General features: G+C 33.5%; 1 protein-coding gene across 2 annotated transcripts in view; it reads left to right on the plus strand.

Moving 5' to 3' along the window:
- The window catches only part of LOC129247182 (probable G-protein coupled receptor 158), a 146,146-nt gene extending 133,139 nt beyond the window's left edge, over positions 1 to 13,007 (plus strand). Inside the window, exons 12-15 of one of the 2 annotated variants that reach the window (XM_054886174.1) lie at positions 8,095 to 8,264; positions 8,328 to 8,439; positions 9,047 to 9,067; positions 12,552 to 13,007. In XM_054886174.1, the coding sequence (XP_054742149.1) occupies positions 8,095 to 8,264; positions 8,328 to 8,439; positions 9,047 to 9,067; positions 12,552 to 12,743 (495 nt within the window). In that variant the 3' untranslated portion in view covers positions 12,744 to 13,007. The remainder of the gene's footprint in view (positions 1 to 8,094; positions 8,265 to 8,327; positions 8,440 to 9,046; positions 9,068 to 12,551) is intronic. The other variant, XM_054886175.1, reaches the window with a different exon arrangement.
- The last annotated feature ends 4,006 nt before the right edge of the window (positions 13,008 to 17,013 follow it).

Consider the following 17,013-nt stretch of genomic DNA (forward strand, 5'->3'; position numbering starts at 1 on the left):
CACATAGATGAGTCCTAAACTTCTTCTAGAAAAAATTTATAATTAAACTCGTGCCAGTGGGGCACTTTATAGTTTTATCATAAAAACTGTGAACTTCCAGAAAACTGAAAACGAAAATCCGATTAGGAATTATTAAAATTAAGAATTTCTTTAAAGCTCAAAGTTTTTTATCAAAACGATTAGAATTTGGTTGTTTGGACGAATGAAATCTTTTCTTATATAATTTATAGTTTTTGTAAAAGTATATATGTTCAATTGGAAGAAGCTTAGATTTTTGATAAAACTGGCTTCGACTGTTAAATGTCTTCCACCCAGTAATAAGGTTTGATAATACTCCGGTATGAAAAAAACATCATGTTGTGTAGAGCACTAATTATGAGCTTAAATTGAACTTTCATTCCACTTAAATTAAGAACTAAATTAAAGAAGTCCTACATTAATCTCGAAACTCTGTTAAATTATTAAACGATTTACGGCTGATATCAATTAAGCAGTCTTTTCAAATTTCATATTCATCCCCCAATATGCCTATAAGCTTCAAGTTTTCGTCAAAGTTCTACAGTTCTTTTTCTATAGAGGAAAGCTTCATAGAGCTTTAAGTATAGGGTTATCTAATAAGAGGTGTTATTTTGATATTAAAAAAAATGTTATTTTTTTATATAAATGATCGGATGTTTATTTCATTATAAAGAGGAAGGTATGCCATTAATAGTGGAAAAGAACATCAGGCAAATGACCAGCACGACCACGTTTACAGGAGAATATCCTTTTCATAAAATTTGCCATAACCGAATTGCAAAGTGGCTGCCCTATGTCCTCGATAGCCTCATGAATATCATCTTTGAGGTCTTAAATCGACCCTGGGCTGCTGGCGTAGACCTTCTCTTTCACGTGGCTCCAAAGAAAAAAGTCACAAGGTGTTAAATCACAAGATCTCGGTGGCTAATTGTGATCCCCTCTTCGAGCGATAACACGGCCCGAAAACTTTTCCCGTAAAAGATCAATGGTTTCGTTGCTTGTGTGGCACGTAGCGCCGTCTTGTTAAAAATAAACGTTGTCCAGATCAATACCATCCAATTCCGGCCATAAAAAATCGTTAATCATCTCTCTTGTTTAACACCTAACACCTGTTATTGGAAATCCCTTTATTATTGAGACATAATGAATTAAACTTGAATTTGAACATGATTCATTTTGCGCTTTCATTTCAAATAGTACATACATATATGCCTAAAAATATTTTTTAGTTCAAAATTTTGTTTAATGATATAGAATAAAAATGAAAATTAATGAGCCATTGAGCTAGTGAGTCTCCCATAAAGTTGAAAAAATCGCTACTCAATTTTTTAAGAACAAATGTAAATACGTGACAATGGAACGGCTTTTGTTTCTTAAATGCTTTGTATTTTTAATGTAAAGGTTTCTGTTCAATTTTAGTTTAAGTTATGTAATGTGAAAAATATAAATATAAAACTTACTTACAAAATTAACTAATCCTGCAAAAAAGCGAAAAAAATCAAGTCGAGCTATGAAGTTGCTGCAAGTGTTCTGCGTGCGTTTGTTTTAGTTATTTTATAGTTTCAACTGCAACATCCGTTAATACAAATTTAATTTTTTTATTTCTAATTAAATACATTCCGGTAAATGGTTGGACTAATCAAAAAGTGCATGTTGCTGTATGTGGTCCTCATAGCTGTTGTACTTACTTACGTATACCATACACACTTAGACAACTCCTTACTGAGTAGATAAATTTGCACTGAAAGCATGTTTAATATTAAATAAATTGAATAAATTGAACATGAAAATAAAAAAACGGCCAACAATAAAAAGAAAACAGTCTCCCATGGCTGGAATATCATTTTCGAAAAATCAAACTTATCAATATTCAAGTATTCAAAAGTGAAGTAATAAGACAGTACGAAAAATTTGGCACTGGCTTATGGGAAGAGGGTGTTTCTTAGATTTTCTAAAAGGGGTAGAGAACAGAAATTTAAGACACTGTTATCCTCTTTGCCTCTTTGCCACTTTTGCAAATATTCCCACAACTAAAAATAATTATTCTTCTTTATTTACATGTTCATTTTCGAATTACAATTTAAAGTTAAAAGTTTCTGAAAAATATTGTTTGTGAATTCGTTAAAAGCTTCTCTGTCTCTTGCCACATTCCAGAACTCTCTGATGTTTCCTATGCCTCTCCACATTACACGACCATGATATTTTGTTTTCTTCCAATACTTCGTCTTCCTTCTATTTATTTAACCTTGCGGGATGAGTTGCAATATTTTGTTCTTGCGAGTTCGTAGAATAGGCCCTACGTAATATGTCTTCCTTTGCTTCACCGCGCTGTGAGAAGCTGCCTACTCCGGTTTATTCGGCGAAGAACTTCACTGTTGAAACGTCACAGGCGTCGATCCTGTTCATGTCAGCCACTTTAAGGGTCCATATCCCCATGGCATTGACCATACGTAGCATTTGACGAAACGAGTTTTAAACTACCTGTTGATTTCATGACTGCAGAGAACTTTTTTATAGTTGCAGAATGCTGATCTTGTCACTTGTATTCGTGTCTAAATTTCTTCGGTGCAGTCCCAGTTCTCATTAATCGAACATCCAAGGTTTCTGAATTTGAACACTCTTTCTATGAGTTCACCTAAGATAAGATTAAATTATTGTAAATATTTCTTCTACATACAGCCATGAAACTATAAGTAGGCTTAAGGACATTGATCTTGAGGCCGATTTTATCGCCAGTGCCTTGTTTGCAGCTTGACTATCGGAAAAAATATTAATATCTCCCTCGCTCCCGGGTTCCCTAAGCATTTTGCATGCCTGCATACTCTAGAATGCTGGGTAAGTGGATCACCGCTAGTACATGGAACAAACATTCGCCTTCAGCTGTCCACTTTTTTTTTCAAATTGCACAGATTGACTTAGACATTTTTAGTATTTTATTCACAAATAAATTACATTCACATATTTTACTATTTTTTCCTCAAAAGTACAAACGGAAAATTAAAGAAAAAATAATTCTATTGTGAAGATAATAAAAAAATTGAGCCCTAAATACAATATATATAATAAGTTGATGTTGCATAAAAAATCTATGAAATTTCATTAAATTCTATTCAAAATAAAAGCTAATTAGTTTTACTCTCAAGTTGTCTTCAAATACCGCATGCACCCTATATATGTACATTGATCCAAAAAAGCAACACACGAAACATCAAACGAATAAAGGCAACTTTGTAAAATAAAAGTCGGCCGAATGTCATAAAAGGAACAGGGATAACTGCCTTATTACGTCACCTTTAATATTCCACCATGATTCTAAACTGTGTTATTTAGGGTTTAGTTTTTTTTTACAACTATGGCACGAAATCGTGACTTGATGTTTACGTTGATTCATTTATACATAAATTTTACTGTATTTTTCTGCTAAACTCCGATTAACAATCTAACCGCTGTAAAAGCTGATATTATCTTTTCATAATATTTTAAAATCATATCTTAAATCTCACTTCTGCATGTTTATTGTATTACGGAACACTTTTCAATTTATTTTGCCGCTTCTTGCATCAAATATTTTTCCCTGGTCTTGACCCTTACTAACTGCATCCTTTTAAATAGATTTTCTTTCTTAAATCGTTTCAATTGCTCCAATGAAAATCGGTTGCCTACCAAGAAAATTCCTCTAGGCAACATAGTAAGCCAAACGAAAAAATATGTGTCTTTGAATGTCAATCCTTGCGGAACCTAAGAACCAATTGCATACATACATATTTCTCAATGACCTTAGTATATTAACATAATACTATAAAAGTAGCGCTCAGAACAACTATTAAATCTGCTCACTCTCTCTAAATCTTTTCTGAAGCATATACGAAGAAACTCATATTAAAAAATAAATATTTGTGTATATATTTATTTCTTTCTTTTTTTATAAGTTTTCAAGAATAAATTAATAAAATAATTATGTTTATTGTATTCCGTTTTAATTTCTTAAATTCAAAAATTCTTTACATCCCTATATAGTATAAATTTTAATATTTTTCGCATTTACACTGGCACCGTTATTCATCAAAACTTAAATACTAAACTTCAATATAATTTACGAACTTGAATTTCCATACAATATCGTTTTATAAAACATTTTTTTAATATTTTGGCTTTTATAAATTTTAGCGGTAAAAACAAAGACTTTCAAGTTCAAGTATCTTTTTAGAAAGCAGTTTTGTTTTGACAGCTGTCACAGTTCGATGGCATTTCTTTTGACAGATGTTAAGTAGAAAATCTACAATTTACCAATATTAATTTGAGATTCGAATGCAAATAGTTGCAGTGTTTTCTGTGACAATTTATAGTTCCACAAAAATTTGATACTTTTGGTTATTATGATCATACACAGAGCAAGTTGTAAAACAGTTAATCGAGAAATTTTAGCCGGCTAGCTCAGTAAAGAATAAAATAATTGTTGTTGCTGTTGTAACAGCAAGAATATTCTCTATAATTGTTTGGAGAATACTACTGAAGTGACATTCCCTGGCGGAAGGTTTATAATGGCAAATCGACATTTTGCTTCCAAAATGCGGCTGGGATGCGCTTACCATTTTCGATTGCATTATCGAGAAATATTAAGCACAGATTGTCAAGTATTTTTTTGCCAGTTTTATTGCAAACGAAATTAACGGGAATAATAATCTGCCATAATATCTCAGAGTTTCATATAAAATCATAAATGTAAAGTTAGTTTGGTATAAAAACATAAGCAATTTCTGATATAAATATCTTCCATAAAAAAAAAATAAATAATTGGCGCGTACACTTCTGTTAGGTGTTTGGCCGAGCTCCTCCTCCTATTTGTGGTGTGCGCCTTGATGTTGTTCCACAAATGGAGGGGCCTACAGTTTCAAGCCGACTCCGAACGGCAGATATTTTTATGAGGAGCTTTTTCATGGCAGAAATACACTCGGAGGTTTGCCATTGCCTGCCGAGGGGCGACTGCTATTAGAAAAATGTTTTTATTAATTTTGCTTTCACCGAGATTCGAACCAACGACCTCTCTGTGAATCCCAAATGGTAATCACGCACCAACCCATTCGGCTACGGCAGCCGCCAAATATCTTCCATAGCCTGTCAGAAAAATTCTTTTTTTTAAAGGAAACTATATGTATGCTCTATCATCTCCCAATAAATAATTTGTAATGGTATACGATTACTCGTACCCCCAAATGTTTATTCAGTTGATGAATTTTTCCTGTAGTTGGTCAATTTTAGATCTCGACGCTAAGCCTACTCCTGGCTTTATTGGCGCGAGAAAAAACGTAAGCTTTGCAAGATAATATCTGGTGCGAAATTAATTTTGGAGTTAGAGCCCCATTTATGCCAAATTTAATCGAAAATTTCTCCAAAAGAATTGTCATCCGTAAGCATACAGACGGCGGATATTTGGAAAAAAAAAAATAATTTACCATTCACAAATTATAGATCCTCTACTACGTATGTATGTATGCCAAAGAACAGGTTCCCATCCAAAATATGTGTTTAATATGAATTTAAAAAATAAGCTCGAGCTTGAAAGATTTTGCATTTCCTTAAGTTAAATATTTTCTTTAGTAAATGACTCATTCCAATTAACTCGAGAACCGATTCACTCCTTGTAGCATTTGTTTGCTGAACACAAATGGGTAAATTATCGATAAACTGATAAATATAAAAATCCCAAATCAACTTGACATACTAGACAAAAAAGTTGTATAATAGGGAGAGGTGTATGAAGCGATACAGAACATTTTTCAGGATGATGTTTTCATTTGTCTATTAAAAGGTTAAACATAAATTCAGCATTCGTGACTTTGACTACACTAACTTTTCAATGGCAAGCATCGGTGGCTAGCTGTCGAGTCGTATCTTATAATTGCTGAATAAAATTATAACAATTATTGATTACAAAATTCATTATTTTTGGGGAATGCTTTTGCGTAAATGGTTTAAAACCGTTTTATTGTCGATGTTTTTATTGTCCTGGGCGATGCTGCGACTACTAACATTCCGCTCAACTTCGATTATTTCTGTGAATTTATCGACATTATCGACATTTTCTTCAACATCAAAAATTCCTGAACGGAATTGACGAAGTTAAAATTGCACCTAATTAGCTGCTGCAGTATCGGCACCATGAACACCATTCGTAATGGTACCGAATTTTCTCTTTATTGACTTCCATTGTTAACACACTGTAACTCACAACTGAATGGAACAAACAAAAAGCAGCAAAAGAATTTCGTTTCCACGACAGTCGGTTCTGCGTTACCGAAACGACCCGGATTTATATCCGGCCAAGGACTGTCACTCCAGCAGCATTCCCCGTATGTAGGTAGGGGGAATGTTTATGCTGCTACAACAACAACAACAACAGCAAAAGAATTTGTTTAGTGTGAAATATCACTTTGCCAACGAACTTGTTGAATCGATACTTTACGAGATATTAATCACTACAGCCATCTACCGATGATGGATTTCTTTTCCCGAAAACTAATTCCTAAAAAGCTCATTTTTTAAGTGATATAAATTTGCAGTTTTTTGTAAATTTCTGTAAATAGACGACCCCCTCTGCATTCCACAATTCACAGTTAATAAGAGTTGCAGTTCTATTGTCTCAGAGATCAAAAAATCAGGAAATATATTCAGAAAATTCTAAGAGGAAGTGTAATACCATCTCAATTTTCAGATTTTTCTGGTAATAATTTTTCGTGATTTCTAGCTTGAAATTCTTTCTCAAAGAAAACATTTTGTACTGCACAACAGTAAGGTGAAAAGTAGTTTTCTATCAAGCCGCTGTTTATACTTTTTCTTCGCAATATGGTACAGGGGCGCGAAATATTGTACAATATTCATATGTATAATCCGTGGGCAAAAACAAATAGGGAGGCACGAAAACGAAGATTTAGTAGAACCAAACACAAACTGTTCCTGACAAAGCGTTTCAATAAAATGAAAATTTGCAGACAATGTTCTCAAAAATCTCCTTCGTTCCAAGTCCTCCTTGCGGTTAGCTAAAACAGCCGCAGCCAATTTTACATGTGGGGCCATTTTCAATTAATTATTTATGTCATTTACGAAAAGTCACAAGTAGCTCCAAAGAAAACAACTCGCGCATTCAAAGGAGTATACTTACCTAAAAGCAAAATTTTATATTTATTATACTGTTCATTTATTTTATTGCTTAATTTATTTTAATTTTGTTATGTATTTTTTCGTTTTCATTTTTGCGCCAACGATCCAACACTGTATCTTAACTGCTTTTATACCAACTACAACTCTATACCAAACACGCGATCTTTCTCATCCAGCACAAACTTTCTAAAACAAAAACAAAAACTGATCTCTCAACAATGTCCTGATCATAAGTTGTAAGAAATCACCTACTTACCCCCCTTCATTACGTACCTAGTCAATTTCATTGCTCATTTTATACTACTTTTGTAACTCTAACGGTGTTTTTCGTTTCATTAGTTTTATTACTTTTTTTAATCCATTCTTACTACATACAATAATCTCATTTAAGAGGCCCACACACGACACCAGCATGCTAGCGTCATCAAGCTCGGTGTACATACCGCACCAGCATGCGTTTACAATATTCAGTAGGCGGAGGAGATCGTTAAGAATAAAGACAAACGCGGCAATTCATATCTCTATTGTCCAGATATTGTCGTAAAAAGAAAACTAACAAAGGTAGATAGATAGAAAAAAGCGAAATTTAATGCAGAGCGATGTTTAGCATGTGCTTCTTCAATGAATTACATCCAGCATGCTGAAGTGGTGTATGGGCCCTTTTATTTTTACAGCATTGTTTAAGCCAATTTTTTACTCTTCTCTGAAACACTACCTCTAACGATCTATCCTTCCATTTAGTAACATAATTTTTCAATTTCACTTCATTTCTTTATTTCATTTAACTCTCCGTTAGTCATACATACGGTCTTCGTGTGTATTTTTATATTTTTTTATTGTTGTTATTGTCCTTGTTACTTTTTTCGTTACCTTCCTCGTGTGTTTTGGCGGTATTTGTTGCAAATTCATAGCTTGCAGGTCCCCTTGCCCATGAATCTATCAATACGTTTACCTGTGGATGCTTTCAAGGTCAATGATCCCCAACGCCTTGGCGGTGGTTATGCTGGTCTATGTTTGGGTGATCCCGATATTGGTGAACTAACTATTGCCGAAATGAGCCCAGAGGATATACGTGCTGAACTCAAAAGGTATGTAAGAATTTGTTGAACAAAATTGTTCAAAACTTAAATGCCTACTTTTAAATATTGCAGACTGTATACACAACTCGAAATTTTAAAGAATAAAACCTTACGTCAAGACAATCCGCATATAAGTAAGCGACGTGGTGGGCGGAAAGCTGGGCATCGTCGATTTTCGTTACAAGTAAGTTATCATACATATTAAATATAGAAATATTAAACTATACCAGAAGCACATACGAGTACCTACAAATAGTTTAAGTGGAAAAATTGTATACATTTCCAAGTATCCTCTTGTGTACAATTTTCCAACAAATATCCTACAAAATAAGTATTATGTCCCAAAAATATGTGTATGTATATACAACTGCCCGAAGAATATGTACTTGTATATCCATATGACCAAAGAACTATTCCAAATAAACTTCGTAGGATTAACATACTTTACAAAACTATTTCCATTAAATTCATAAAATTATGTTATTTATTATATTATACTTCGAATAATCCATACCATCAATTTTTCTAAGTTACAATCAACAAATTACGGATATATGTACATACATATATGTATAGTTTTATTTCATTGAAATAGTTATAATTGAGTTGTTACTAAATACACTTCGCTATATACTTATATATAAATACAAATACGTAGTGCATACATAAATTATTATCCCTTGAAAAAAATCATAAAAACCTATTTTTGTAAACTATTTGTATACAATTCTACATGTGTTCATCATTAATTTATCGTTAATGTTTTCGTTACTAATTTCGTTACATCGTAGAAGAAAGGAAGCAAAGATAAGGTAAGAACCGAGCTAACAACGTAAAATTCCCCCCTCTTATGTAGATAATAAACCTAAATAAAATCCTACTATATCCCAGTACATATTAACTAATTGAAGTGAAATCGTGCTGTCCTACACCAAACCCTCTTCTTTTCCTTTTCTTTAAAAATCTAATTGTAAATCCATTCAATGTATGTTCGTGAGAACCCTGTTTATTCAATACTGTAGTGTAATTCAATAAGTTTTCTAAGTTGTTGTGTGCTGTGTATTAGTGCCCATTTACACAGGGAAACATTTGGAAGGGAAGCATTTTGTTCCAGGGTGAAGGACGGCCGCGGAAGAGGGAAGCGAATTTGTCTCCTGGCGACACGCTTTGCTCTTCTTATTCGTATTTCCAATCTTAAAGCAATTTTTGACAGTTGCTTCATTTGTTTTCTTCTTTTGTGGGAGAAAATTCTGAGTTATGTGTTGGTTTTCAATCAAACGAAAGATAACAACGATGACAAACATCTGAACGCTCTTTGAGAAAGGCACGATTATTTTTGCTAGTACATAATTAGGTATATTTTAAAATAGTTATGTTGAATTCTAATTTTTACCCGCATTTCTAGATACTCAAGTTCAATTTAAGCTAATTATAAATGCAATACGGCCGCTCTAGACGAATGAGTTTGTGTGTGACTCTCACTAGTTTACCAAGTTTTCGAAACCTATTTTGTACATCAAACAGTATATCATAAGAAATGCTCTAATAAGGATCACCATTCATTAAGCAACGGCTTAATGCCATCAACAAACCCATTGTTTCCATTTTAATCAGAATCTGATTTACACAGACATATAAAAGGAATATCGACCCTTTAAACTGGCTAAATGGAATGCGTTTAGGCAGAATAGGACATACAAACTGACGCACCAACAGGTGGTACCCAACAATGATGCCCATTTTGCGGTAATAACCCATCAACTGACCATCTTTTGAACGATTGTCGCACCTTAGAAAGTATCAGGAAGAAACACTTCGGATCCAATAAACCTTCTGGTTTACTAGCTACTGCTTCTGTCGCCAATATAATTGTTTTAAATAATTTTTAAAAGATTGTTACTTAACTACCGTGATTTAATATAATTTACCAATAATAACACAGACTCCTTTACCAAATTATCGAGTGGCAGACCCTGTCCTCCTATTACTTTTAATAGCATACATTAATTCTAATAAAGAAATAAATAAGCAACGGCAAACTACCGAGTATATTTGTGCCATTCTTAAACGGCATAAAACGGCATTTGTAGAAAAAAATAAATGGAGGCAGACATCACGAATTGGAGGAGAAGCTCGACCAAACCTCGACCAAGATATCTGTGATTTCGTAATCCGACGTCTCCGCTGAGTTCTTTGCGGCTAAGCCGTTTAGTTACAGTTTTAGTATTTCTTCTAGTACTCCTGTGGGAATGGCGCTTCGTGACTCAGTTATATATAAGCCTGCGAGGCTCTGAACTCCCTTCAGCTTCAACTCGCAAAAGTATCTAAGTGAAAGAATTTCAATCTTTACAACTAACTTTTTCTCAAAACATACTTTGATATCTCCTAAAGGGGATTTATATACATATGTATATGAAAAAGAAATACAGGATGACCGTGAGAGTTGGCCTAGATGTTTACGGGCATTATTCCTTAGGTAATTTCTGACTAATTTTGTTAAATAACATGATGTAAAAAACTTAACCATTTTCAAGAAATTCGATTTGAAAAAAAATATTTGCTTCACGTAAAAGGCAATTAATAAAAAACATCAATAAAATTTGTGCTAAGTCCTGGCAGTTGAAAATGACTGCTTGATGATCATTAAAAAACAACTATTTGTGTGGGAATTATTCTGCAAATTATTTTAAAAACTAAAATGTCTTGTTAACTAAAGTACCTAAGGTATCCAGGACGGCTTTACCGGCAACCCTGGATATACCCGCCTATACCACAATACCTGCAGTTGCTCTAATATTCCAGCAAAAAAAAACTTTGAATCATAACTTCATTTCTTTCATTTGGCTAGTACTTATTGACGAAGTTCTAACCCGTTTAAACAGGGGTGGGATAAGTGTGGTAGCTTATGCTTGGTCGTATTGGTTTCAGAGACCTTCTCCTCAGTCATGGCTGAAGTTTTGTAAGGAGCATTGGTTGTACTCAGTCGATGGGCTACCAATTGTGGTCGTAGAGTCAACCCTGATAAAACGTAGCTCATGTTATTCATCAGAAAATACAAACCTTCACCTTTAGACTCCCTAGATTACGCAACCAGTTTCTTACACTCTCGCCGGAAGTCAAGTTTCTTGGTGTAATACCCCAAGCTTCATTGGAAGCTGTACATCGAAAATCGAGTTAAGAAGGTCAGCTTAGGTAGCTTTCTCCTCTAAATTTATGTTCGGCAAAAAATGGGATCTCAAGCCACGTGTCACACTCTGGATGCACAACTTAGTGGTTCTACTAATTTTGGTGGGAAGTTCTTCAAAAGGGCTATAACACCACTTAATCAGAGAGGCCAAAGAACTGCATGTATTGGCATCACTGGGGCGTGTAGAACATGCACCACTGCCGCCCTTAACGTCAACTTAACTTAATTAAATTTTCGAAATATTGGATTTATATAAATAAAAGTAGATACATAGATTAAATATACGACACTATTTATGTTTACTACGAGGTGTTTAAGTTACCAAAGAATTTTACATAAAATTATCTTGTAGAGATGGTGTTTTGCTAAGGTAAAAAAATCACAAATGTGTCTTAATTGAAGAAACCAATTTTGTTGACAGATTTCATTTCTTTTTATGATTTCACTATTTAAAACAAACTAATTATATGGATCAAAATATTTAGTTCTGATTGAACACTTTTTACTGATTAGGAAACTTTTCGATGACAGTTGACATCTAGAGCTACAGTCCGATCGAAGTATAACCCAACCCAACATTAAATTTTAGTAGTTTACCACTTAGACGCAGCACACTTTCTTATCTGCCTTCCTTCGATACTTTTCTCTATGTAATTTTCTAAACCTTACCACTTGTGTACATACATATGTATATTAAAAGTCCCTTTTCCGATAGCTCCTTTTCCAAAATATAAGCAACATTTGTGTACGTATATTTTTATTGTTGAGTGTAAACAATTTTTGCTACATTTGAACATACGTTACATAACAATAGTTTTTGTTTTCAGGGTAATAGTTTGCTTTCAGGGTAAAAATCGCACGTAAATGCATGCACTCGTTGTTGATATTTATGTTATAGATTTTTTATATACATACATACATATATAATGCATATTTGCATTTGTACAAAATTTTATTTCTTTCAAAATAGCAAATGCATACCAACACAGTACTAGAAAGACTAATACATAGATGTTCATACCTAATGCATATTTCCTTTATTCGGAAGCAAAAAATGTTTATAAATATAAATAATTTTACTTTTCGTTTATGTTTTTTGCATCTCACAGGCTTTAAGTGCCAAACATCGTAGCAACAAACACCATCAGGATATTGAAATCACCGAAGCCGAACCCTCACGCACACCCGAGGACTCAGTGTGCAGTGTTGAAGGGCCAACGGATGCGGAGATATCAGGCATTTCCCATTCGATGTTATCACATTCAGCCATTTCACATTCCATCGTTTCGCATTCGAAGTGAAATACAAAGGGGATGACTTGGGTGTAAAATAAAAGAGTAGAAGGAAATGAGCAAATCGAAATGCAATCGAAAGAACGAAGAATAATAAAATCATATACAACAACAAGGTTGTGGAAAGCCGCAGAAATATTACAGTAAAAAAAATGAAAATAAAAGGGTGTTAAGTGTAAATGCATAAGAAACCAGTTGAAAGAGTAAAAAAGAAACAAAACCAGATATTGTTAAAATTATAAAAGAATAAAAGGTAAGCGGATATAAAAAATATATTCAATTGTAAATACATACATACATATAGTTATAATATATAAAAAAACAGCTAGGAACTTTGGTACGATTTTTGCTTGAAATACGATTTGATATTAAATGGCGAGAGCTAATCAGTTTCCAAATTATTTTATAAGATTTTTGTACGAGTTTTATACGAATCATTTACTTATTTCTTTTTTTTCATTTCCTTTTTAATGATTTAATTTTGCAAATTTAGTTGAAGAAAAAATATTTGTATTTTAAATTTTTTCTTGATTAGATTTAGTTTGCTTACTGCTCTAGATATCTTCTCTCAAAAAAGGCCATTGAAAACTATAACAGTTCGAAAACCAAGGCGCTGTACCGATAACAAATTAAAAATTCCAAAATATTTTATAGAAGATGAAGCCAAGGGTGCGCTGAGAAAACATTGCAATGACTTCTTCTCTTGATTCTGTAGAATAGTAAATCTTAGAGCTTATAATAAGTCTAAGCCCAAAAATTAAACTCGGGTGCTGAACTACAAAATCGCTGCGAGCAATACTCCAGAGTCTTCCCGTATGAGTGTAATAATTTCTGTTTTTATTCTTTTAAGTGTCTATCTATCAAACATTTAAACCTTGCCATTGCCTGCCATGAGGCGACCGCTATTAGAAAAAATGTTTATCATTGTGGTGTTTCACGCAGATTCGGAATTCCTTATGGTAGTCACGCACCAACCCATTCGGTTACGGCGACCGCCAAAAACCTATTGCTCTCCTCTTAAATTGCAATCAGCTCTAACATGAAAACCTCTGCATGGGCCTACTACCTACCCACCAACCCTCACTTACACATGGCATTTTCACCCTTTGTTTTAAAACATTAGATTATAAAAATATATGAATTTCAAAATTATCAACAATTGCCTTTTACTTTAGAGGCAGTCATTTGAAGGGTGCAACAAAATTTCGCGGGATTTGAAGTGCGCCTTTGTGAGTTAACGGGATTAAAGTAGCTATACTCAAATGAGTTAAGCAGAAATAGTGATAGAAAAAGATATTTTGTTTGATTGTGTATAAAAAAAGGAGATAGATATTAGCGATAAAAAATCGATAGTTACTGGAATGGTAAGATCCGTCGGTAAATCGCGAAAATTATTGGCTAATTAGTACTCATCAACCCAAAGTGTGGTTAACAACTTCAAACAAACAAAATCCCACGAATCCAAGCCTCGTTCCGGACGCGATTCAAACCTTTCGGAGAGAAATGTGCAAAGTAATCAACCTTATGGGGACTAATCCAGGACTAACAGCAAGTCAAATTGCGAAGAACATAGAAAAAAAGTTCCATAAGCAGATATGTCCGGATACAGTCCGAAAAATACTTAAAAAGGTTGGATTTCACCCTCCAATTTTCGATGGAGGGTAAATAAATCGGGTCTCAGTGGAAGATTTATTTTCCAACACAATGACCCGAAGCACACAGCAGAAATTAATAAACTACTACCACAATCACCAGACCTAAACCCCATAGAGCGCTTATGGGACATACTCGAGAAGTCCGGTAGCGTACTAATACAAGCAAAGAAGAGTTAAAAGATGTTCTTAAGGGAGAATGGGAAGCAATAAGTCCAGAAATAACTGAAAAATTAGTTAGGTCAATAAAAATTCGCCTTCGGAAGGTCATAAGAAGACAAGGCCTCCCCGACTAGCTATTGAATTCCTGAATTTCTATAATATTATTGCTTTTCCTTTCATAATTCTTGAAGTGAACGTAGAGTTTTTCTGTTCAGTTAGATTATTTTTTTCTTTAATGTGAGCTTATTTTGAATTTAATTAAGTTATTGATGCTGAATTTTGTGTAAGAGTTATTTCTTAATAAACTAAATAAAAAACTGTAAAAATATTGATTGAATAATAGAGGGTTTTTAATTTTCCACACTGCAAAGGAAATAGAGATGGGTGAACGCAGACTTTTTCTGCCATGTGTACGTATATGAATCTATGAAGTATTCGAAGTTCAGTTAGAAAAAGTTAAACAAATCCAAGTATCTTTTGCGATTAATTTTGATAACTTCAGGGAGTAATGAAATTCGGGCTACCAAAAATGAGTGTCCCAATTTATCATTTAGTTAAAATATACAGAGAGCTCGAAAATTGTCTACCTATTAATGGAAAAATCAGAAATTATGCTAGTTTCATAGTCTGAAAATTCTGATTAAAAAATTTTAAATTTTGTTTAAAATAATGAAATTTTTTTTTTGAGAATATTCACTTAATAACACATATACGGGATATTGATTTGAATTTTGCTATTTCCGATATTGTCGCAGCTCTCATCGCAGCTCCAACATAACCTATCCTAACAGTGGCTTAAGCAATTTAAGCGGACTAGTACGATCAACGTGCATACATACAAAGATGCAAGGGTCTTACCGAAAGCAATAGAAGTACCACTTTCAGAACTATGTATGTATTAGGAATGAATAACTGCCGCAATATCGTAGGAAAGAGCTAAACTGGCGAATGTTTCTGTTCCAATTCCACTATGCGTAGAGGGAAAAATTAGTTTAGCGAGAGTGCATGCCATTTTCTAGTGGCTCCCCTCTGATGCAACAAATTCCTTCTGAATATACTGTCCACAACACTTAAAGCGGCCGCCGTAGCCGAATGGGTTGGTGCGTGACTACCATTCGGAATTCACAGAGAGAACGTAGGTTCGAATCTTGATGAAACACCAAAATTAAGAGAAAGTTTTTTCTAATAGTGGTCGCCCCTCGGTAGGCAATGGGAAACCTCCGAGTGCATTTCTGCCATGAAAAAGCTCCTCATAAAAAATATCTGCTGTTCGGAGTCGGCTTGAAAATGTAGGTCCCTCCATTTTGTGGAACAACATCAAGATGCACACCACAAATAGGAGGAGGAGCTCGCCCAAACACGCAGAAAGGGTGTATGCGCCAATTATTCATATATATAATATATAACACTTAAAGCGGGGACAAAACTCCACAGAGAATTAATTAGATAGATCTATTCAAGCAATGAATCCATAGAAATATATGACAGTATAAAGCGGTACTTCTTTAACTTCTAGAACTGAATCCTATTCAAATCGTGATGGTCTACAATTCAATTATTTTATTTTATTATTTTATGACTCTAAATGTAAAATTTAATTCTGTTTCAAGTTTTCAATTAGTGAGTAAAATCGTAATAGTTATTTATGAAGGTGAAATGAATATTGTCATTAAAAAGTATTATAAGAGATATTTCAATGAATGTAAAGTGAAGTAAAAAGAAAAATGTATTTGGTATATGATAATAAAAACCATAAAATAAAATAAAATAGAATAAGCACAATATAAATTATTTATAAAGAGCAAAGCCCACCTCTGTATGAAACAATGAAGATATTTACTTTAGAATTGTGCTGAATTCAAAGTTGCAACGTTTTTGCAAATTGTTATAGTAATGCAAGCACTTTTTAAAATTTCAACATAAAATGCCCAAATAAAAAGCCCCAGATAGCAAAAAATAATCGAAAATTGTTGAAATAAAATATATGTATGTATATGTGTAAATGCAGTAAAAAAATATAATACCAATTGACAAATAAATTTCTAAACGAAATATTTCTATTAACTATCAAAGAGCAGAACAATTTCTCCTTACTTCCAAAACTAAGCACTTAAAGTAGACTACACAAAGTGCACTATGCAATAGATACAAGAAAGAACGAAGTAAACGTTCATGGATGTACATATATATGTATGTATTGCATGGTATATTTTCTAGCTGCATGACGAAATAGCTGCAAGCAATTTCTTTGAAAAATTGGTAACTGAATTGCTTTACTTCTGTTCCTTAGCGCTGCGTCAGCGTGATTGTATGTACTGTAGTTACTAATACTCGTTCACTTATAGATAGTTTGCCTTTCCCGTTCATCACTCGCAAAGTTCCACTACATATTATTACTTAAACATATACAAAATTGCTGTAAATGCTTTACTTGTTAATAAATATTAAATAATTATTAAAAACAA

Source organism: Anastrepha obliqua, chromosome 5, assembly GCF_027943255.1.
Source record: "Anastrepha obliqua isolate idAnaObli1 chromosome 5, idAnaObli1_1.0, whole genome shotgun sequence".
Taxonomy (NCBI): Eukaryota; Metazoa; Arthropoda; class Insecta; order Diptera; family Tephritidae; genus Anastrepha; species Anastrepha obliqua.